This window comes from Lycium ferocissimum, chromosome 2 (genome assembly GCF_029784015.1).
Source record: "Lycium ferocissimum isolate CSIRO_LF1 chromosome 2, AGI_CSIRO_Lferr_CH_V1, whole genome shotgun sequence".
NCBI classification, from domain to species: Eukaryota; Viridiplantae; Streptophyta; class Magnoliopsida; order Solanales; family Solanaceae; genus Lycium; species Lycium ferocissimum.
Window position 1 is genome coordinate 51,224,606 of NC_081343.1, and position 23,933 is coordinate 51,248,538.

At 33.0% G+C, this 23,933-nt stretch overlaps 1 protein-coding gene across 1 annotated transcript in view; it reads right to left on the minus strand.

The window, feature by feature from the left end:
- Positions 1–13,028: 13,028 nt before the first annotated feature.
- Positions 13,029–23,933, minus strand: part of LOC132047708 (uncharacterized) — a 33,284-nt gene continuing 22,379 nt past the window's right edge. The window contains exons 25-48 of the mRNA XM_059438714.1: positions 23,629–23,732; positions 22,069–22,243; positions 21,316–21,387; positions 21,132–21,200; positions 20,977–21,048; positions 20,595–20,666; positions 20,416–20,487; positions 20,270–20,341; positions 20,094–20,165; positions 19,918–19,989; positions 19,750–19,821; positions 18,542–18,613; positions 18,306–18,371; positions 17,958–18,020; positions 17,827–17,874; positions 17,637–17,680; positions 16,827–17,212; positions 16,552–16,747; positions 15,922–16,062; positions 14,933–15,051; positions 14,479–14,689; positions 14,164–14,401; positions 13,936–14,086; positions 13,029–13,780 (exon numbers count right to left, since the gene is read on the minus strand). Of these exons, the coding sequence (XP_059294697.1) occupies positions 13,391–13,780; positions 13,936–14,086; positions 14,164–14,401; positions 14,479–14,689; positions 14,933–15,051; positions 15,922–16,062; positions 16,552–16,747; positions 16,827–17,212; positions 17,637–17,680; positions 17,827–17,874; positions 17,958–18,020; positions 18,306–18,371; positions 18,542–18,613; positions 19,750–19,821; positions 19,918–19,989; positions 20,094–20,165; positions 20,270–20,341; positions 20,416–20,487; positions 20,595–20,666; positions 20,977–21,048; positions 21,132–21,200; positions 21,316–21,387; positions 22,069–22,243; positions 23,629–23,732 (3,049 nt within the window). The 3' untranslated portion in view covers positions 13,029–13,390. The remainder of the gene's footprint in view (positions 13,781–13,935; positions 14,087–14,163; positions 14,402–14,478; positions 14,690–14,932; positions 15,052–15,921; positions 16,063–16,551; positions 16,748–16,826; positions 17,213–17,636; positions 17,681–17,826; positions 17,875–17,957; positions 18,021–18,305; positions 18,372–18,541; positions 18,614–19,749; positions 19,822–19,917; positions 19,990–20,093; positions 20,166–20,269; positions 20,342–20,415; positions 20,488–20,594; positions 20,667–20,976; positions 21,049–21,131; positions 21,201–21,315; positions 21,388–22,068; positions 22,244–23,628; positions 23,733–23,933) is intronic.

Genomic DNA, 23,933 nt, shown 5'->3' on the forward strand with positions numbered 1-23,933 from the left:
TTCATTGGTGGTTGTGATCATTGGTATAACTAGGACCAATTATTGAACCGCGTTAGTCTTAAAGAATTTTATAATCCAGTGGATGATCAATTTAATATGATGCGTGCTACTTGATTCATACATATCAGTATTAAGGAAAAGTATTGACCTGTATAGACTCCTCATTATTCAATACGGACTTAGCAATTAATATATCCGATTGTTCTCTCCTTCAAAAATATAAAGAAGGTCAAAAGAGAGATAAAATTAGTGAGTTCTCAACGCTGACTAATGACCATTGGATTTGGAGTCCCGACTTTTAAAGGTCTAATCAAAATATTTCATTTTCAAAAGATCTCCAAAATCAATTAGACTTCTAAATATGACATGAGAATAGAATAAATACGTTACGGAAAATTGACTAGTTGAAGTAAACTTTTAATACTAACAAATAACAAGATGGATCAAGACATTTTTAAATTTGCAGCTTTACAAAAAGAATATCCCGGGAACAAAAAGAGGTTTTGAAAATCAAAAGAAAATCTTAAGGAGAAAAAAATATCAAAAGTGGTTTTGAAAATCAAAGAAATCTTAAGGAGAAAAAATAGATGTATGAAATTTAAAATTATATACAATAAATTGCTTAAATTTTTAATTATTGAAAAAAAATGTACGTATTATAATCTATACTAATTGAAGGATATTTATTTACAAAAATACATGCAATGACTCGCCCATTTTTGACTGTTAATTTAATATCAAGGGGATACAGTTTGCCTTTCAAAAGGCGAAGGGGATTTTGTTTCCAAAACTCAAAAGGTTAAGAAGGTTAACCGGAAATCTTCGTTCAAATGATTGATAATACATTTCTCCAAAAATTTATCATTCGTCATTTCTAATTTCTCGTTAATATAATTTTGCAAAAACTGTTTAATTGGTTCGTTTCTAATGTTTTCTGCAGAGGGTCGGGGGGGGGGGGTGTCAGTACTTTATTTTTTTTACTCTAAATAAGAGTTTTTTTTGTTTGTTTTGTTTTTCAGTGGGTGTCTGATACCCGCATTGGAGCTCGATTATATTTGAATTCACGCCGCGTAAGGCCCATCTCTGGGGAAGCGCTACTTAGGATTTTTCTATACCGTAACTCGAACCCGAGACCTCTTGTTAAGGAAGGACCAACCCCATCTGCTGCACCACATCCTTTTGGTGGTTAGATGAGAGTTATAAAAGTTTAAAATGTACATAGCTTTCATATGATTTAAGGGTACGAGGAGAGGTTACTATGAAGCTTGTGATCCCTCAGGCAGTATTTAAATTTTATGATTGGGTAATTGCAAGTAATTTTCCCCTAGATAGATTAATGAAAGATACCTCATTCAAGTAACTGTTCAACTGTCCTTTGATTTTTCATGAAAACAAATAAAGGAACACGGATTTGCTTGTCACTTGTCGGCCCAATAATGTTGTTCTAACTTAATCTACACAGCAAAAGTCGGAATAAGTCAATTGAATGAAGCACTGGGGGCCTATAAGATTATGATTTTTCGAAAAATCCAAATCCGGAAATGTTTTAACCAAACATTTTATTTTTTGAAAACGCTATGTCTTCCATGTTTGTTCATGGCTTCTCGGAGAAATAAAAATACATTATACGGCATCTATATATTATTAAAAAGAGGATAGTTTGTCCTAGGATTTTGACAAGTGGCAGCGTAGGATAATGATACGTGGTAGTTTTAGGACAATAAATAGTTATTAGTTAATAATTAGTTATTAGTTATTGTTTTTTAATTTAAAAATAATTAAGACAATGCTAAAAAAGAATTTTAAAAAAGAAAACATTAACATTGAATATTTAGACAACGATGAATTTGAATTAAAAATCAGTTGTTTCGTTGTTAAGAGCTCAAGTAAAATTGCACCATTTTGTCTCCTATATATACGTATAGTTATCCCATCTTTTAAGCTTTTAAAATTTTTAAAATTATAAAAAACATGTTTTTTTTGGGTTCCTTCTTTATAGCAAATGTATTTCCAGAAAAATATAGGCAATAAATAACATGCACGTTCTGTGGCTCCTTCTTTGTAGGAACTAAAACACAAATTACTGTTTTTCCTTTTTACTTTATTTTTTAAATAATATGTACTAATCAAAATCAACTCAAAGCAGTTTTAATTTTTTAACTAGAAATTAATTATAATTGTTCTTAAAATTTATCATTCTCAAGATTTAACCTCTGTTATACCCCATTTAAACGGGCTAAATTCGAGTACAACATATTGGAGATTCCTCTTTGTTTTATTTTAAGGAGTCGCCACCTAATTAATCTTAAAGTGAATTAGGGCACCTAATTATTAACTAAGATAAAGCTAACTAAACCTCCGTTAATGGTCTGCTTAATTTTCAATTCTAGGTAAGGGTTCTAATTATCCTAAAGGGAAGGGGTCAGGCATCCTCTAGGATCCGTTAACTACGGTTTACCGGCCAAACTTAGGTTAATTAATTAAGACTAAATGTAGTGTTTAAATTTTAGAAAATGGCTTACAACTATTGCTAAAGTTTTAAAAGGAAAATGATGTTAGTCAAAATAAGATTTGCAGAAAGCATAACGATTTGTAAAAAAAAAGGACTTTAGTTGCAATTTTAAAATAAGACTTAAAAATGTTATTAAGGCTTTAAATGAAAGTAATAATGATGCTTTTTTAAAACAATACTTGTAGAAAATATAATGATTTGTGTAAAAGAAGATTTTAAATGCTATTTAAAATCTTGGACATATTGCTAGAGCCTTGAATGAAAAGTGTAGTAATGTTATTGAAAATAAGACTTGCAAAAAAATGTAACAACTCACCTATGAATAATAGCCTTTTAGCAAATGCGAACTTTAGATAAAATTTATATTATATCAATATGGTGATGTAAAAATACCTAGGCTTATTTTCTTAAAATGTGATAGAAATGTTGTGATTTTTCTTTCTCTTTTACTAACTTTATTTAACTATATTCAGCTTAAAAATATATATGATTAGATGAATCTTGGAAACAAAGTTTATAAAATACTTAAGTTACCATTTACATATTAGTGACGTTTCGAAATTTTAAGATAGTAATAACAAATCATGATTCCTTAGCTCGAAATATGTAGTCGTGCTTTTGAAAATCAATTATTCTAATGAAGACAAATACTATAAATAAAATAAAATGGATGAAACTTTGGAATTAATCGTTAATTTTCCTTAAATTAACTACTCGTTGTTAAAACTAATTCCCATACTAATCCCCCTATAATTCATCTAAGCTAAAATAAAACAACAATAAAAACAAAGTGTTAGTCAACGACATAAGATTAAATGCACAAGATAAAATGAAGGAGTAAATATAGTTAAATGGGCTCAGCCCATTTTAGGCTGCTATGATCAGATTGCTGTTGGGCTTCAGCCCAGTAATTTCCTTGTATTGCTATGGGGTATTGCTGCTATATGGGCCTAGGCCCATAATATTTCGTATATACTTGTTGCGGACGGGGAGAAGAAGGACAGAGAGATCATGTTGGGCTTTCGGCCCAACACAGAATGCAGGAGAAGAACGAGTCCCTCGGACTCGTATGCGATGGTCATGCATAAAATGAAAAGAAAAGGATTAGTATATAATAAAAGACTAAGGCCTAAATAAAGAAACTAAGTATATAGCTTGAATTAGCGCACAACCCAATAAAAGGACACTTAGAGAAAATATTCAAGCCCAAAAACGAGAGCTAGCAGCTGAAGCTAAAACATATGAAACAGATAAAATGGGCAGTGAGGTCCAAATACCCAACAAAACAGTCAAATAAAAATAGATGCAAGCCCAATTAAAATAATAGCAGTCACAAGGATGAGGCAGGCCCAAAAACATGTCAGAAATACAAAAGAGACAGTGAAGTAGGCCCAAAAACAGTAGGGCAGTTCCAGCTTTTCAAAATAAATGAGTTATGTATACATTACGTATATGTGTGTATACTTCACGTATGCACATTCATAGGGATGTTTAAATGGTTAGTATTGGAAAGCCTTTGCCCTGCTCGTCCTCCCGATGTTGCACAAGTTCCAAGGGATTTCATGAATCCCGTGCACGGCTAACACCGGGAGGGTTCGAAGCTTAATCCATAATGACCAATCAACCTCTCCACTAACGTGTTTCGGTAAAAGTATACTACCGATATACATAAATATATACTTAATCGGACATGGTATGTTTATAACGTAAATGTAAAAATTGACAAATTCGGAAAACATAATGCGCCTATAGAACTAAAATTTATTTCCGAATCACAACGTGAAATTAAATGGATCAACTAATGGTCATACGTCCAATGACAATACCCGAAATGGGGAGCTTAGACACTGCCAGTCATGGGAATTTTAAACAACAAGATAGTGATACTAAACATCCACACTAGATATCTTTGAACTTAGATAACGGAGGAACAAAGAGACTTGAATATAACAATCAAACACGGAAAAAAAAAAAAACCAGATTTGAATAAATAACTAGGATGGAGAACCGTACGATCGGAAAACTCATTCGTTTGATTACGGACCTCGTCATTTATGCTCGGACAAATCATAACGGGATTCTAGTTGCTTTAAAACATGTTTCATAAAAGTGCACAACTAAATAGGGACAAGTTCAAACGCCTAGGCTCTTAAAGGAAGGTCACTTCTAATTTTATACTCGTAGGACGGTGGAGTAAAATGACAATGTACGATGCCCAACACAAAGAGAAGAGGCTAAAATGCATTGAAACACCTGCTAATTTACATATAACTCAGAACCCCTTTTTAGCATGTAATGTCTTATGACTTCCATCCCTTTCCTCCTAATTGATCGGTTCTAACAAGACAACTTTATGGCACGCAAATGACCCACGCGGCAAAGAAAGGAAACTATTCATCAAATCAGAATCGGCACGTAAACAGACCCACATACATTAGACCAACACATGTAAGACCATTTGATTAAAACAACTTGAGTTAAATAGGAAGAGCACAACTCAACATCTGAACCAGTTAAGACCAAACTACCATACCTAACATATGTAATTGCGTGAGCAGATTAACATAACAACTAAATCCTACGGGATCGATTAAGCCCGAATTAATATCGACATGCCAACAATTTGTCCATTAAACTAAACCGTTTGAACTAATCGGATGTTTCAAAGCTTACACATCGATTACGAAAAAACATAAATAAAACAGAAATAAAAAGGGGAAGGGAGAATTACCTTCTTCGAGTACAGCGAAGTGAGGCTTCGAGTCTCCGATCTATCCTCGAACGCTCAACCACCGGATTTGCGCGCACTCGGATTCGAAACAGCGAAATGGGAATAAAATGCGTAGTATTTTGAATCAATATCAAAAGGACTTATGCCAACTAATATTTTAGAGGAATTTGGGCGGCTGACCAGATCTTAATTTCTATGGAATTTATGCGACTAAAAAAAAACTCTAACTTTAGGGATTTTCCCGGCGGCTAAAAGACTTTATACTTTGGGGGTTTCATGGCGACTGCTCCCTTTTTTTAGGGGAATTTCCAGGCGGCTTTTCTTTCTTTTTTTTTCACATCTGAAAACCATTATTTTATAGGGCTAAAATTAGGGTTTTGAGGTTCGAAATTGGGCGGGCTTTAAGATTCCAAATTTCAAATCGAAAACGTTGGGAATCCTTTTCTCTGTCATCGATCAGAAACACGCAGAAAGAAAACAAAAACCATTAAACACTTTTTACCCCGAAAGTGGAAAGGAACCAAAACAAAAAAAGGATCTGGGCTCATAACGAACAAAACTCATTAATTGTTTTCAGATACAAGCAGAAGGGAAAGGAGAAGGAAACAAAACCTTACCCTATTCAACGGCTGAAAACTGACGAGGAAAGGGACAAGCATTGATGATTTTTCCCAAAATGGCCATGCAAGATGGGGAAGGCGAAATAAGCACGTGATTTGGCCATTTTGGTCGAGCGTGTAAGAAGGAGAGGAAGAGAGAGAGAGGAGCGGAAGAGAGAGAGAACGAGGAGGGTGAGAAGGAGGCGGCTGAAGACGAAAAGAAACCTAAATCATTTGTTTTATGTTGGGCCGGGTCGGGTTTAACGGGTAATGGGCTGGGTGGATGAAAAATATGGACTGGGTATTAAATGTGGGCTAATCCGAAAATATGATGATTAATTGGGTTGATGAATTAAAAGATGGGCTAATATAGAGAAATAGCTTGGCTTCTAAATTTAAATAAAAGACTCATTTTAACTAATTATATGCTAACATGTGTTAAAATATTATCTCATATAAAAGTATGTATTTATTAGTACTCAGATAAAAATAAAATGACGTCGTCATAGCCGTGCGATAATATATTTGAAATTCAACAGTAAGTAAACATTATTATTTAATTGCGAGAAAATAAATGCGGTGCGTGTGCATAAGCTGTTAAAAATGCTGAAATGACAAACGCGGATTACCATATCTAGGTAATAATAAAATAGCAATGATGATGATAATAATAATAATAATAATAATAATAATAATAATAATAATAATAATAATAATAATAATAATAATAATAATAATAATAAACAATAATAATAATAATGATAATAATAATAATAGCGGTAGCGATATCGTAATAAAATAAAAGATAATAACAGTAGTGACTACAACAGGATAATAAAATGCCGGTATTAATAAAAATTAATAATTATAGTAAAGTATAAATAATTAAGTTTGCCCAAGAATGCTAGAAGCGTAAATCGTTATTTTGGAGGAAAGGCGGGACAAAATTGGGTGTCAACAACCTCAAATTTAGAATTTGGGTCTCCACGTTTTGATTTTACTCGCCTTCTATTTAAATTTGAATTGAGATATAAAAATTGAAATAACTTACAAACCACGTTTACCTTTACACGTACGGAACGCGGTTGTAGCGCATTATTGTAACACGAAATTTAGAAACCACCAACTACACTCCCACTTCCCCAATTCTCTCAAGCACTTGACACACCTATATATATATATATATATATATATATATATATATATATATATATCATATATTCAAGGATAAAGCACGTTTGTTTCATCAAAAAAAGAAAAAAGAAGATACAATACAATGAACAAGAAAAAGAGAAATACAGACATGGAAATACCCACACCAAGCACATATAAAAGAATCACTTGACAAAGCACAAGAAGTTCACCTGCACACACTCATAGCCCCTCACGCCATGTCGCCATAGCTTCGTCCAACAACACCATAAGTCGAGGTCGCTGCTCGAGGTTCATGATTAACGCTTTGGTACCAGTATTGGAAGTTATTTGATATATAAATTATTTACATAACCAGATAAAATTACTTTTGTTAATAGATTATAATTTCACTGAGTTTATTTTCATGTGAATAAGTTAAAATATGTTCTAATGTCCAATTTTTATGAAAACCGAATTTGAAAAAAAAAAAAAAAAAAAAAAAAAAAAGGAAAGTCAAACATCTCAAATTTTATTTTCTGTGTAAACTACATATTGTTTAGTGTTGGACAAAGGCTCGATCAATGCTGCTATTTTATTCGCAATAAGACAATTGTTCCAGACGTGTTAAGCTTTAGAACGTACATGGTTTATTTTCAGTGTTGAAGAAAAAGAAGATTGTATTGTTTAAATTGTTTGATTTCTGTGGCTGAATAATTAATCAACTCATTGAGTTTCATCGGGAGTTACGCCTTACGAGGATTTATTTGATGAATAAATGGTTGTCAAAATAATCATCAGTGACAAAAGACTTGTGGCTTTAGTAATTTAAAGACAAATTAATTATAGTTCAAGTAAATAACGGCGATTATTATAGTTTTCATATGCTTATATCTCAATATAGTCTTTTTGGTCATACAGGATCTTTACAATGGATGAAAAGATTATATGTCATGCACATCAAATTTCTCAGAATAATTGTCAAGGTATATTGTTCATGCTTAATTTTTTTTTTTTGTTTTATAATTACTTTTTAATAATATATAGACTGTTTACAATTAATATTACATTTATCTTTGTCACAGATATAATTAAGGAATCTAAAGTTTTCATAGATCGTATGTATACAATTATCTCACAAAAGCGAAAGGAATATTTGAAAAATCAACAAGCAAAATGGACAACTGAATTATATATAAAGGAGTTTTACTAGATCGATCATTCGTGTAAAGAATGATTGTGAATATTATGTATATATAAGACTCTTAGATGTGTCCACCGTGTGATATTAGATTTAGTATATATATACATGTATGTTTGTCCATGTATTTGAATTAATATTACATTTATCTTTTGCACAATAGTGCATTTTGCATGGTAATAGTAGATGGGCGTAGAATATTACAATGGAAGGAACCATATTTGTAGTATTTCTTAAGCTATGAAGTAATATGATCGGGTAACGCTACCAATATTTTTTATATCTATCTGAATTGATGTTTTATTTCCTTAAATAAATTGATGTAAGAAGTGTTAGAAGCATAAGAGTTTATGTAAGCAATTTTTTTTTTTAATATATATGTTAGCAGTTACCTACTCTAATGCTTCCATTCTATCTTCTTTGATGTGAGTCCTTTTTTCCGTATCCGAATCTTGCCAAAAAGGCACCATCTTTGTACTTCAGGATTCGCGTTTCTTTATTTTCTCTTTTACTCCTCACATAATATAATTTTTGGGTTCTTGCATACTTTGTTTTGTAGATGTTGGTGCATGAAGCAATCCACATTTATCCTAATTTTATTCGAAAAGCTTTATAATATATATGTATGCTAAAGATGTAACCATTGATAATATTAGTTGTGTTTGGGACCCAAATGCCGAATTTGCATAAGCAAACCATATTCGTGATGAGGGTTTATTCCCCGGCTCAAGGCCAAAGCCGCTAAGGCAATGGCTTTGGGCGCCCATTTTTTTGTTAAGTTTTATGGATAATTGTTAAAAAATTAATGTGATCTATAGTACTTTTATGTAGTTTTCAAATATGTAAATTATTTTTAAAAAAAAGTTACAGATTACATGTTCGAATTCACGATAAAACTAAGAAAGTTTTGACTCTCGAAATCCAAATTATGTCACATAAAGTGAGATAGAGGGAGTACACAATTTTTATATATTAAAAAAAGAAGACATTTTTTCAGTACATGATTGATTAGCTATATTGTCAATTGGCTTTTTTTTTTTAGAATAAATTGATTTGAAACAATTGCTAACAACTTTGCATTGTTTTTTACGATTATGAAAGAGTAAGTAATGACATCGCATCTAAAAAACTAGAAAAGTGGACTTTAGATAAAAATATATATCACGATCTTTCCCTTTTTAAAAAAAAAATTAGGCCCTCTTTCTGAAGTTTGACTTTAGGCTTCCAATCTTGTTGAGACGACCATGAGTTTATGGAGATGGAGTTTTATTGACTTTATTAACATGATAGAGCTCTATGTTTTATTTTAGAACAAACAAGTAGCAAAGTTTATGGTATTGCCCGATTGCTGAAAAATGTCTCTATAAGTGGAATTGTGTTGAACTTATATCAAATTCAGTTTGTTTATTTGATTATTATAAGTGTTCATGTGGATGCCATTTTGCAAAGATCTAAACACAAGCATAAACTCAAAATTACATAACTCAATTACGTTATTCGAGTCGCTTTACAAGTAGCTTTTACAACTTAGTGTGCAATATTTTGTGTACTAGAAAGTGTTATTAACGAGCTAATTGAATTGAACAATAAATGTGCTTCGCCAGAAGTTTTTTAATTTTATTAAAACTTATATGACAATATATACTGGTAAGTGCTAGCTTACGGGATCTCTTCTTTTAGGAACTCTTGATCTGTTACAAATTATTGATAGATTTTATGATAAAAAAATGATCTCCCTATAGATGTTTCACTATAATATATATAAAGAAAAGACTATTTGACTTTGACATGAAAGAAGAAATTTTTTTTGAACATGAATTGAGAGAATAAGTTTTTCTTACATTTTAACTAAAGATAATAAATTTTCACGGATAAAAACTATTTTCACTATATTAACCGATTACAGTAAAAAATTATGTCCTTTGTTGTTCATATTTCACACATATATATATATTTTAAAATAGGGGAATTGAGTATTAATTCGAATTTCAGCATAAATTTTAGAATTAGATTTACGCCATTGACGTCGCTAAAATTTTATTACATAAATAATTAATTTTCACATTTCATAATTTATTATTTTAAATATATTAAGCGGTATGATAAAAAATATTATTAGATTCAAATAAATTAATACAATAATCCGTTGCTTTGTAATCTTAACTGAATACTGTGAGTAAATTATGAACTCAACTCTTAAAAAATTATAACGATTCATCAATAAATTAAACCGCTAAATTTTATTGCACATAACATAAGATTACTATAATTTTAGATGGAGGAAGTAATTTTTTCCTTGCCTGTTAGCCTTCTTATCAAAGGTTGCGGATCGAATAGTTTAACATTATCAGCTAATCAAATAATAAAAATCAAATCGAAAAACTCTAGATATATTGTATCCGCTTTTGTGATTGCATTTTTGAACCTTTAAACATTTAATAATTTATTCAATATGCAAATTGATGAGTTATCGATTAGAAGAGAGAAAGTAATTTTGTCTAACAGGCAAGCAGGGCTACCTTTTCTTCATGGACATTGAGTTAATTCTCTTTTTTTTTTTCTTCTTCTTCTTCTTGTGTTATAAAAGTGAAATGTAGGAATAGGAATAAATATTGTTAAGGAGTACATACTAACTGTTTATATTATATTTAAGGAGTGATAGGCAAGGACATAAGTGAAAAACGAATAAACAATCGTATGATATAAATTACTTAAAAATGCAAACGCAATAAATATGAAACAAGAAAAATAAAAAGTATAAAAAATTATACTGTAGAAATATATATAGAAGGATAAGGCATATTTGAATTTGAGAAGGGAAGGTCTTTGATTTATGAGCAGAAATATCATACTCTATAGATAGGGCCACCGATTGAAATTTTAATAGATATTGAATAAAAATAAATACAATTTAAATTCATATTTAGGTAATATCAATAATTAAAACTAAAATTCAGTATCTCAAATTGAAAACTAAATATAAGTAATTCAAAATCATTATTTTAATTATAGGTAAAAACTAAATAAGAAATAATGAAAAATATTATAGTAAACAAATGCATACAAGAGGATAATACGGATTGTGTGAGGATATTTATGATTTTGATTAATTTATAAAATAAATAAAGTAAATAATTAAATAATGTTTAGAGTTATTATTAACAAATTTGAACAATAAACTAAGCTTATAAATTAGTTTGTTTTTCATAAGTATTAACTACTATAACCTGTCGAAGTGCTAAATATGCTAACATTCTCTCATATAAGCTTTATAGTATTACTTTATAACAAGGTGCATCTTCAAATTGTTCAATAAATCTGTATATTCATGATTACGTTTATCAACTCACCGCGCATCGCGCGGGTACGTATACTAGTATGCATTAAAAAATCACTATTCTCCCACTAAATTTCTCATTAAAAAATGTATAATGGCTATTCCGGAAAAACCTAAATAGTATTGCTTTTACACGTAAAAATTAGGAAGTTTTTCAGTGTTTCAAAGCGAACCAGTTACCCACTATGTGTTTCCTCAGTGAGCTAGTTCGGTGAGAATGAGGTGGGAAAATCATTGAGTTTTTCATTGAATGTCGGTGGGAAAAACTTCTATTTCTAGCAGTGATTACTCTCTCTTACTATATGAATAAAGACGGTTTTGTTGAAGGAAATAAGTTTAACATAGGTAAAATTAAAAGGGAAATAAATGTAATTTACTCTGAAAATTATGTTGATTCACTGTCATTATTGAATTTGAAATGGTAGAATCTATGGGTAAACGTCACTACTTGTTAAGTTCGTTCTTTTGCTCTCTTCAACAAATAATTCATTTTTACCTGGGAAGGAATAAAGAAATTCAGAGATTTTTTTCATTAAAAGGAGAAATATCAACGATGAGGTGAATATTATTAATATTGCGTTACTATCTCTATCTAAAGTTTTTTTTTTTTTTAATTAATTTATGGTAATACTTTCCTAAGCCATTAGAAAGTTCTGCATGGCGGACAGACCATTGTTACAAACATTTCATATTTCCTTTTCGAAAAAGATTAGCAATTGAATTTTCTCGATACTTGGAAGCTTGCATTTTCCTATTTTTTCTAACAACCAATAATTCAAAAAGCATATTATCTTGTCCTTCTTATGATTTTTTTTTTTCTTTTCAATTTCACATCAAGATCATGTTCATCAAAGACCTTTTTTATTTATTCATCAAAAGGTTATTATTATGATGAGACGTTTAGACACTGACCTCAACCTCTATATTAACTACCAAAAGGTAAATACATAAAGGATTTACAACAATGAGATGCCCTATATAGTACATGTAGGAGAGTGGTAGATAAAAATACATAAGAGTATACCCTTAGTAACAAGAAGTATACATCAAAGAGGTTTATACTACAATCATCTGTGTTGAGCTTGACTTATCCATCAAGTGGTTTCAATTCAACCTGTTTGGTTCTTTCCAACATTGTACAAAATTGTTTCCATTCATTAGTGACTGGAAGTGTATTGAAATGATTGCTCACCTGTAGTAGCATTCTTGACCGAATCTGGAAGAGTAGTCTCGGAATAGAAATCTTCTCTCCGCCATATCTTTGTGCACATCTTCTTTTCCAGATTTTCCAGTAAATAATGGTGGAGAGTGTTTACAATGTAAAAACATGTACCTCATTCTTAGACATAACCAGCCACCACCTCATAAGAGTTAATTTCAAACCTGCCAGTGCAGATAAAGGACCCTTTTCATTTTCTTATTGAACCAAATGCGAAGAGGCCATGTTTCTCTTCAATATCGAGGACACAAGCAATATTATTCAGTCCTTAAAACCAAGCATCTGCCAGCAGTATTGAGAAAGTAAAATAGAATTCCAAAGGATAGATCTGAATATTTAGTAGTGCACTTTAACTTTAGAGTGCATATTAGTTAAGTGAATTCAGTGTAACAAAAAGCTCTCATGTTTCAAAAGTCAGATATATGATCAATCATGCTACTCCTATAAGAAGGGAAAAAAGAATTGCAGCAGAAGAAGAAAGAGTGTTACATCCTTAGCCTCAAAACTGGAACATATATTTACATTATACAGCTGCAGCAAGCCTGCTATAAAAATTTGAACAAATTGCTTAATTACAAGTTTAAATACCCGTGGAGTGCTCTTGTACCTCAAGAACACAACAAGCTGGAACGAGCCAGGGTTGACATGAATGAAATGATATTATGTGTCCGTTTGATTTTGAAACTGAACTGTATCGAAGAGATTAGTAGTAGATGCAGAAGAAGAGCCTGTGTCAGTTCGTATTGTCATGGTGTTTTGAGTTTGGCTTCCAATTAACTTCTGATTTTTCCTCTCTTGATGAAAATCTTTCATCGCTTTAAACCTCAGGTCGTTGGAGTAAGTACTTGCCTCTGGAATTTCTTCTGGAATGGCAATTCGTCCTTCAAGCATAGCCACTGCCTCGGACATAATAGGTCTGAGTGAGGGAGTGGCACTAGTGCACAAGAGTGCCACTTTTACTATTTTTTCCACTTCTTGTTTGTTAATATCAGAACCCAGTCTCTGATCTATAAGCTCATCTATACTCCCACTTTGTTGCAAGCGACAGGCCTGTAATGGTGTAGCTTTTCAGGCACAGCTAGTAATTTCAATAAAGGAGTAAATTGACGAAGACAAAAAGTAGAATATCTTTATTTCACCATCAAACTTTCAAGCTGAGCCTTGTTAACAGAGAAACAGCAAGCAAACAGGGATTAGATGCATACCCAATCTAAGAGACAAATGCTATTGTCGCTCGGCATGTAGTTATTGTTATTCTTTCCACTAACAGTTTCCAAAAGTACAACTCCAAAGCTGTAAACATCTGCCTTGTTGGTCAAATAACCCCAGAGTGCGTATTCTGGTGCCATGTATCCTCTGCAGGTGGTTAAGATTAGAAGGTTTATCAACATAAATACACTTCAGATTTCTAGCTAGATATGAAGTGACCTTACAGCGTTCCAGCAACTCGAGTACTAATATGAGTCTTCTCTTCTTCAGTTAGTCTAGCTAGTCCAAAGTCGGAGATTTTGGGATTTAGCTGTCCATCCAGTAGCACATTGGTAGCTTTGATATCCCGGTGTACGATTTTTAGGCTTGATTCTTCGTGTAAAAAAGCTAGACCTCTTGCTATTCCGACACAGATCCTAAATCTTGTAGGCCAGTCCAATCTCAATCGGCTGTCCTCTGAACCTGAAAATTCACCACTGAGAATCTTAGCCAGAGGATAACTATATTTCTACATAAAGAGAAGGACATGAAAAGCTTACCAAACAAAACGCTGGCAAGGCTATTATTATCTAAATATTCATATACAAGCAGTAACTGGTCTGCTTCAATACAGCACCCATGAAGCTTAACAAGGTTGGGGTGTTGCAAACAAGAAATCGTGCTAATCTCATTCAAGAATTCACGGTTGCCTTGCTTTGATTGAGAGGAGAGCTTCTTCACTGCAACTAATGTACCATCAGGTAATTGACCCTACACCAGATCCGTTTGTTAGATTCCATGGGTTAAGAAGACAGAGCCAGCGCACAGTAGCTTAAGACAGATAAATTTTGAGCAACATATGTATGACCGTGCATAGACTGAGAAGGGTTGGGGTAATGTAATTTGAAGGTTTACATGCTTCTGGAAACAGCACCAAGTCTCGTAAGCAGAGGTACAACATGACATGGAGTCCAAATAAAAGAACAATCACCAGTCTTCCAATTATTAGCATACCTTGTAAACAGGACCAAAACCACCTTCTCCAATCTTGTTTGAAGCGTCAAAGTTTTTAGTGGCAGCTTTTATTTGTTTAAGAGTAAAACAAACCATCTGCAGCTCTACACCATTGAGATCTGTCCAAAAAATATATAGAAATGAGTTATTGATTTTTGTGTTCTCTTGTGATAAATAAATTCTTATCATTGCATTATATTTTTTTTTTGAAGAAGAAGAAGAAGTAAGAATATTATTAACAATAAGGGCATTAACTAGCCCGTATACAAGAACTATACCAAGAATTAGGAAATCCTACAAGAATTATCATTGCATTATATCTACATGGCTTTCTTCTCTGATATGGTAAACCCAACCCTCCTAAGACTGGGGGGGTAGGGGGTGGTTGAGTAGCCGTGGATTTTTCCAGCTTTTCCCCTTGATGACTCTAACTTTCGGACTAACAGTTGGAGGTGGGAGGGTCCCCCAACTACCAATCAACTCTTGTCCAGCATTGACAGTTTGACAAGGTTTATGAAACACAAAATGAAGGGATACATTAGAGTCATCAGACTAGTAATAATAACAAGGCATGATAACCTTGAAAGCTTATAGTTATGTTGATTGAAAGGTTTTGAAAAAGATCAAATATTTACTGACTGTAGATAAAAAAGGTACAATAATACATTTACCATTCTTAATATTCACGTACCAGTAAGATTCGGCACCGTGAAGATGTGGTTATAGCAGTAATTAAGGTGTTTCTAGATTTGATACAATAATGATGAATCTCCTAGGTTTTCATCCCAAAAAAAAAAAAAAAAAAAAAAACTGAATCTCCTAGGTCAATCAACGTGTTAAGCTATTACATTAAACAAGGTTTTTGATTTTAAGACCCTCAATATGAACATGTTTGTGTTTTGATCACCTTTGGATGTACAAAGAATTCCATCCACCGAGCAGATTAACTACTATTTAAAATTGCAACTTTAAAAACTTTTCATGCTCACCTCTTCTTTTCCTTTTTCTGCATAGGCAGCCTTTCCACCAAAGTATGGTCAATACGAAAAATGTGATACATGCAGCCAAAACTCCAACAATAATATAAATTATTGCGGTCTTTCTGTCCTTGTTTGAACATAATTTGAAATCTGTACCAAAACAAAATGAAAAAAGGGTAAATCAGTGCAGCTAAGGGAGCAGAACCACTAATGCAGGTCAGCATTCATTTAAAAGACTGAAGAAGCTGTATGCATTACAAAGTCCATCTTTCTACAGATTCATCCTCTAACTCAAGCATAGACCAGAACATAGATTCCAAGCTATGGCTCCATTTACAAGCCTTTAGGACATCTCCACTTGCCAAATGCTGTCAATTCATTTTTTCTCCACCTTTTAGAAATTTCATTGGTCCTAATTATTGCATCAAAATGATGAATAAGAATATATTTTTCCATTTGTATTTTACCATAATTTTGAGTGAAAAACAAATAATTGACAAGATAAGGAGGCCAGTCAGATAAAATGAGAAACATGCCAGGGAAACACCAAAATTCAGTTTCTTGTTCAAGAGAACAAGAAAGATTTACTCCTTCAGTTCAAATCCACCCAAAAATAAGAAAAAGTAAGTAGATACATACTTGAGTCAACCGAGATAGCTGATATGAGTGAACCATAATGTCCCCTAAGAGGAATGCGGGCAGTGCCCTTGCCAGCCCAATAAAATCGGATCTCCAAGACACTATCTGTTACAGTGGCATTAAAGTATCTGATCACAGGCCTTTGGACTCCACGAGCTTCCTCTTCAATATTAAAGTCCTTCCAAACTAGTTTCTCCTAAAACCAAAAGAAGATTAGTCGAGAATGTGAATCAGCTAATAGCTCTAAAAAGAACTTCATCATTCAGGATAAGCACCTGGATATATATATCAAAGACGCGCCTTCCGATACTGTTATATGTACTGTCATTTTTAAATATTATCTCAGCAAAGTGCAGACTAACATTGTAACTCCCATTCTCCAAGCAATAACGGAAATAAGTAAGTGAAAGTGGAGAAACCCGTGCTCTATTGTACAGTTCAGGCAGGTTAGTTGATGGTATAGTCTCAATAAAACGTGTATTTTGATCATTAGCATCATCCATGAAGTCTCCGGTGCTACTAAATCCCCAGTACTTATCACTGCGGAAATATCTTGCTGAACCACCTTCAACCTGAGCATCTCCGTCATAATCAATTAGTCTATTGTTTTCTTTAATAGAAACATCATTTCCTCCACAATTCACATGCAAGGAACAACCATCTGCCACGAAAGCAAATGGATTAGGATGGCTAGAGAGATATATCCGGAAAGTCTATGAAAAAAAAAACATAGACCCTTATTACAACACGAAGCAAAGACTGCCAAAATTGTGATGCTTAGAGATATATAAATGTCACTTATTGAAAATCTAATAACAAGAATTCAGTAGGGATACATGATCTCAAGAGTGTTGGTCCAAAAAATAGAAATATTTGTAACTGACAGCACATTCTTTGCTAACTTGCAGGCAGTATCTGTCAGGTATTCTTTTTAATCGGTTGATATGTTTTTCTGCACGTGTAGTAGGTAAGGAAAAACACTTTCAAATTAATTTATTTTCTTCTTTTGATAAATTATAGCAAACACTTCAATATCAAAAAAAAAAAAAAAAAAAAAAATTGTCAGTGAGGACAAATATACTTACATCCTGGACAAGTTAAATGCTCTGCACACGGAAGAACATTCTTACTGTAGAAGAAAGCACAAGAGAGATTGGCCTTAGATATATGCTCAGAAGGGAAGAAACAAATGTTAAAGTAAAGCATTCATTTCTCTATTTTAGAAGCTGTAAAAGCTAATATGAGAAACAAAAAGAATGAGAGGATCCATCTTACAGAGTCCCTGCTGCTGCAGAGCTCTTGTACAGGTTTATGTAATAATTCCTGTCATAGGAATAAGTATCAGAAACATATGATACATTGTCAATAAAAACATTAAAGAGATACGAACAGAAGGATTCACTGACGTGTTTTGCCGACAAGCTGCTTGGTCCGGGCCTTGCCAAGTAAAGTTATTGTAGGAAAGATCACTGTACATGCAATTAGAAATCTTAGATGTCAAAATCCGAAGTACTATAATGATAAGAATGCAATCCATTAGCATTTAAGAGGTGAAAAAGACAAAGAAGCTGTGGAACTATACACAGAAACACTAAATTAAATATAATAATTTCCATGATATTGCTATTTAACTATGTTTCTGCAAAATTCACACTCTGCATATATGATGCCATGAAATGTTTACACTTTCATCTCAAACCAATATGAGACACAAATATTTAATAAAAGAGAATAAAGACAGATATTACACGTACACATTTATTCCGTTCTTCAAGATTGAGGCAGGTATATTTCCAATGAGCATGTTACCAGATAAAAACCTATTGAAGCAGTAACACAGTAAAGTAACTATTAATGTAGGAAAATAGTGAATGTAACTTTTCATGCATTGGTAAAAAGAACAAAATATATTTTCACTTGATATAAAAATAATAGTAATACTGCCATCTTATGAGTACTTAAGAAAAACAAAATTTGGCATTGTACTCACACAAATTTAAGCATGCTTCTTGCACTTATGTCATCCGGAATTGTTCCCGCGAGCTTATTAAAACTAACATCCCTGCAGTAAGTTCAAACATAGAACACAAGAAATAAGAAGCTCTTTTCTCTGTCTGGAGTCTTATGAAGGGGCAAAGGAGGAGGCCCATTTATAAATCATAAAACCTTGCTGGAGTTACATGAATGTCATAGTACCTTAGTAACATTTAGATTAGAGAAGACGGTGTATTACTATACAGACAGAAGAAAGAGGATAAGAAACAAAGTTTAGACGATACTGAAGTTTTGGCTATGATGAACACTTCTTTTTTTTTTTTTTTTTTTTTTTAAGGATGGAACACTTTGTTTTTTGCTGTTGACAACACCTTCAATACGGATACTTACTCACCATGCTTCACACAGTTTATGGCTCGTAGATCACATCTATGATGATTGTTATATACATGATCCAACTTCTATTCCAGCTCCAGAATCTATAGCTATTAAAATCGGGTATATTCACAAACTGGCTGGAGAGGAAATTGTATTCAGCTGCTCAACCTTGCAGATTATGTTTAGGAATTTTCGTATGTGCAGCACTCTCATTTGCATTTTGCTTCTTATTATTATTCACCTATAATGAATTTGATGATTTTTAAATATCTGCCACTAGAAAATATTGAAAAAAATAGCTCTATGATGCCTTCTGGGATTTGTATATTTAACAGCCTTGACGATTGTTCCATCATTTTCAGACACAGGACATGAGAAATCAGAGATTAGCCAGAACAACACAGAATCTGATGATTTTTAAATCACTGCTACAAGAAAATATAAAGAAAATACATAGCTCTATGATGCCTTGTGAGTTCTGTATACTGAACAGCCTTGACTTGTTCCGTTCTTTTTTGAAGTCAGATATAAGCCAGAAGAAGACAGACTAACCAACTTATAAACTCTTACTCCTCTGTTTTGTGCCATTTAGATTTAAGTCCCAAGGGGTAAAAAGTGAAATCATAAACCAAATCCTTCAAGCTTAAATGTCATGTATTAAACCCCTTGGGCTATGCGAGCCACAGATGATATTGGTTGGCAGACAGTACTGTTCAAGGCTATTGCACATGGACACAAAGTTTAACATCAGACATTTAATGATGATGAATGTAATGCAGACAAAGGAATATTCATTTTTTGCACAATTGCATGTGAACTACTTACAATGTTTGTATCGTTTTCAATTGCCAAATGTATCCTGGAATTACTCCAGAAAGGTTGCAGTTTCTCAATACCCTGAATCCAATTAATAAACAGCATTAAGAAGAGATCCATCAAAATTTAGATGCCATCATGCCAATAATAATTGGAATAAACTACAAAGTAACTTACAGTATCACTAGGTCTGTCATGTTAATTAGAGGAGGAAATTCCTGCATTGGTCCTTTTATGTCGCTAACCCTCCTGAATAAGAGATTCAACATGAGAAGTCTTGATGCTGTAAAGAGATCCATAAACTAAAAGAAAGAACTAGATTAGGTCTCAATATTTCAGAGTTCTGCACTCACAGATCGGTTAACATATTGAGAAGAGATATGCTTGATGGAATGGGACCCTCTAAACCGGTGGCATGCAGCTCTCTTCATTGATTATCCAAAAAAGGTGTTAAATACTTGAGACTATGAAATTATTGTGCTATCAAAGATCTTTCAAGATTCTCTGGCATCAGAAGAGAAATTCTTACAATTTTGTAAGTTGTTTCCATTTCTCTATAAAATCTGGAATTGGCCCACTGAGATTGTTATCGCTTATCCTACTGCAAACAAAATATTGTTAAACATAGTTTTCAGATGATTAGCTAAAAGAATAACTGTAGAACTATGTGCTTACAAATCTGCTAAATTTACAAGTCCAGAGAGTGATATTGGCAGCTCTCCCTCCAGTTGGTTGGAAGACAATATCCTGAAATTAAAACCATCTTTCTCCATTGGATATTCAGGCATCTATTTATCACTCAGAATCACACTCGTGGACAGACCTCAAAGAGAAAGGAAAAAGAAGTTTCTTACAGTGCCTTTAAGTTTATCAACTTTCCTAGTTCATGAGGAATAACGCCTGAGAATTGGTTCCCTTCAAGGCTTCTGGTCAAAGATTGCTATATAGATTAGTGCACTGCTGATCTTTTTGGGAAGATAATTAAATAACCAGAATTGGAAATGAGATGATGCTTAGATTAATGAACAAAAGCATGTCCGATACTGCTTCAAAGAGAAAAACAAACTATAGCATAAAAGCTGTTAAGCATTGCACTAATTATACTTGAAAAGAAAACTTCAGTAATTTAAAATGGACAAAAACTTATTTCAAAAAATTTCTCCAAAAGCTGTCCAAACAGCTACATAATAAATGAAGATGAGAAATCAGATCAGAGAATCAAAATTTGATACATACATATAGGTTAGGCTGGTAATGTTTCCTAGTTCCTTCGGTATTTCCCCTGACAACCGGTTCACAAGAACAGAGCTGGATCAAAAAATTTGCAGTTACAATTGATGATTGACAACATTCATAACAGCTATTTTAACAATATATTAGATGGCGCTTACATGGAATTTAACTGGGTTGACGCCCATTCGGTTGGTATACTACCACTGAGGTAATTGTATGCAAAATCACTGAAAATTGAGAAAATGTGAATTCAGTTAATTATGCTTATCAAATTTGCACATTGAATAAGATTCCATGGGAAATAAAAGGAAATGTGACAATAGGCATTCAAAAGATTCTTACACTTTTTTAATGTAAGGAAGCTTTACCAGTTCAGGTGGAAGAACTCCAGAAAGACTTATACCCTTAAGAGTACTGCATAAGTAATTTCAAGAGTCAACAGTGTAATTTAATTTATCTAAGAATTTTGAAATAGATATCTTATTCTTATTTAGAAAATGAAACCAATAGTCAGAAAATATTGATAGGAACCACCCAACGATGGTGATGACTATAATGCACACAAAAGTGAAAACAGTCAATGATATCAACTTGCTCTTCACATCTCAGGAAGCCTAAGATTTCACAAAATATAAAATGCATTGTACACAGTCTCAAGCAATAAAGATAAAAGAGATCTTTGGAAAAGGCATAGCTTATACATTTGGCAAAACGGAACTCCCTTTTTTTTTTTTTTTTTTTTTTTTTTTAGCAATGGAAAATATTGTGATGTGTGACCAGGAGGTCACGGGTTCAAGCTGCAGAAACAACCTCTTGCATAAATGTAAAGTAAGGTTGCATACATAAGATCAATACTCCTCCAATATCTTTTTTCTTTTCTTTTAATTGTAAGAGGATTAATTTTAAGGTTGCTGCAAAGATGTAGGAAATGGAATGCTAATACAACTTAGTTAAGCATAGTTATGGGTCATCTAGCAGAAATGGCAAGGCGTCAGTAACTTAGAACTTAATAGCTACTTGCTCCAAATAATCTATGTTGGCTCTCCAAACATATGACGTGCTAGAGCCAAATCGAGCAAGATGATGAGAAATTACATAGCTACTATATGGCAGGCAGTATCATTTCCTATACTGCAGTTGCATTTAACATCAGTTTCGGACCAACTTGGTTGATCAGTTGTCACCCTGACTGCTCCAATCTGGCACGATTCACCATTGAACTTCCAGTCTGTTGCTCCCATTGTAACGGCGATTTGTTTGAGAATATTCACTGAGAAATGGCCAAAGCATATGCCAAATAACAGATCGTTAGCCCAATGATGCAAATCTTGCGAGATAGTTGCAAAACAATTCAAGGTAGAGATAACAGCAAGTCTAATTCAAGTGCAAGATGTAGAATCCTACATTTGCTGTCAGCCTTTTGTAGACTAGCACAAAGGATCAAAAGCTATGTCCTTGATCATGCAAGTTCCTCTAGTGTGGTAAACTACATATCAGTATCCAGAAATGAAGAATTTGGTAGCTCAATTTCACTCAACCTCGAAGCAGCATGGGTAGATGCATTAACCTGTCCTGGGATATAGCGAATATATAGGAGGGTGATGAATCCTTATGGCAGAGGTGACGAATAAGCTACTAATTCATATTATATTTAGCAATACTTTGAATCTCTACGCTTCAATTAGTGTCTAGGATGGAAATGAAACATAGGACTTAATGTACTTTCCAAGGGATGGAGAGAATTCCTCGTACTAATCTAAGATTGGAAATAAGTATATAGATTCAAGCAAAGATTCTGTCATAGATAAATAGACCAGTGCCAACATAAACTCCTAAAATAGTAAATATAACCAAACAAAATCGTGAATTTCAAATCCAAGCCCCACTCCCCTGCCCACATTTTGGGATCGATGATCAATTGGCCAGAAAACCATCAAATACCGTTTTTACTATATTCTCATCCTGTAATCATCCCCATTAGTTTCAACATTTTCGAGTTAGGCTACAAAGATGCAGCAAGTTCCCCCAGCTAACGTGCAGAACCCATGTGAAATTATGCATCATTTGAATACCTTCTTTCACCAGATTGCATTAGTTCCTCAACATAATACTAAAATTTCCAGTCTTTTGTTTTTGTAAGTCTAAACTTTCCAACCCTAAAGTAAGATTCCATCACAAGGAAGCTTTCTTAAGTATTGCAGTACACTTACTCAAGCAAGAACTTTAAATAGAGTCCCCATAGCACAGAATAATCCTTACAGAAAGAGAGAGTCATTTGAAGACTAGAATCACTTCACAGCAAAATTAACAGTGACACTGCCCAAACTAATTGCAATAGCCCAAAAAAAAAAAAAAAAGTTACTCCAACAAACCTAATCCCCCAAAATTCATGCAACAACTAGAGAACATGCTCCATTTTTCTACTAATACAAAAATTTTAACTGATCCTAGCCTTCTACTCTCTACTTTTCTCTTTTAGAGACTCAAGAATTAATCTTTTCTCAAGAAACTTTACTAAACAGGAGGAGAAAAAAGAAAACAGTTCAGAATTCTTGATTTCTTGCACAAATTTGACTTTGTAGTAAAATACATATACCCTTCATGCACCACTCACTCAATCCAACCACCAAAAATGAAAAAAGCTAGAATTTTTACCTTCTTCTTGAGCAACTCTTGACTCACCCAAATTTAACAACATGAAATAGTTCACTACAAGAATCCATGTAAGAACAGCTGTTTTTAGTGGCAACATTTCTTTCCTTCAAGCTCCAAACACGTGCTACAGTACTGTTGGACGTACAAAATGTACAACTAAAATTTTATCCAAGAAAATGATTGAGCCTGAATACTTGGTTTTTCTTTTTGGTTTATAATCTAAAAGGCTAAAGGTTCTATATGATTCAAAACAGTGTACCATAAATAAAAAATATGTGTGCAAACTGAGCTAGCTGTTTACCAAC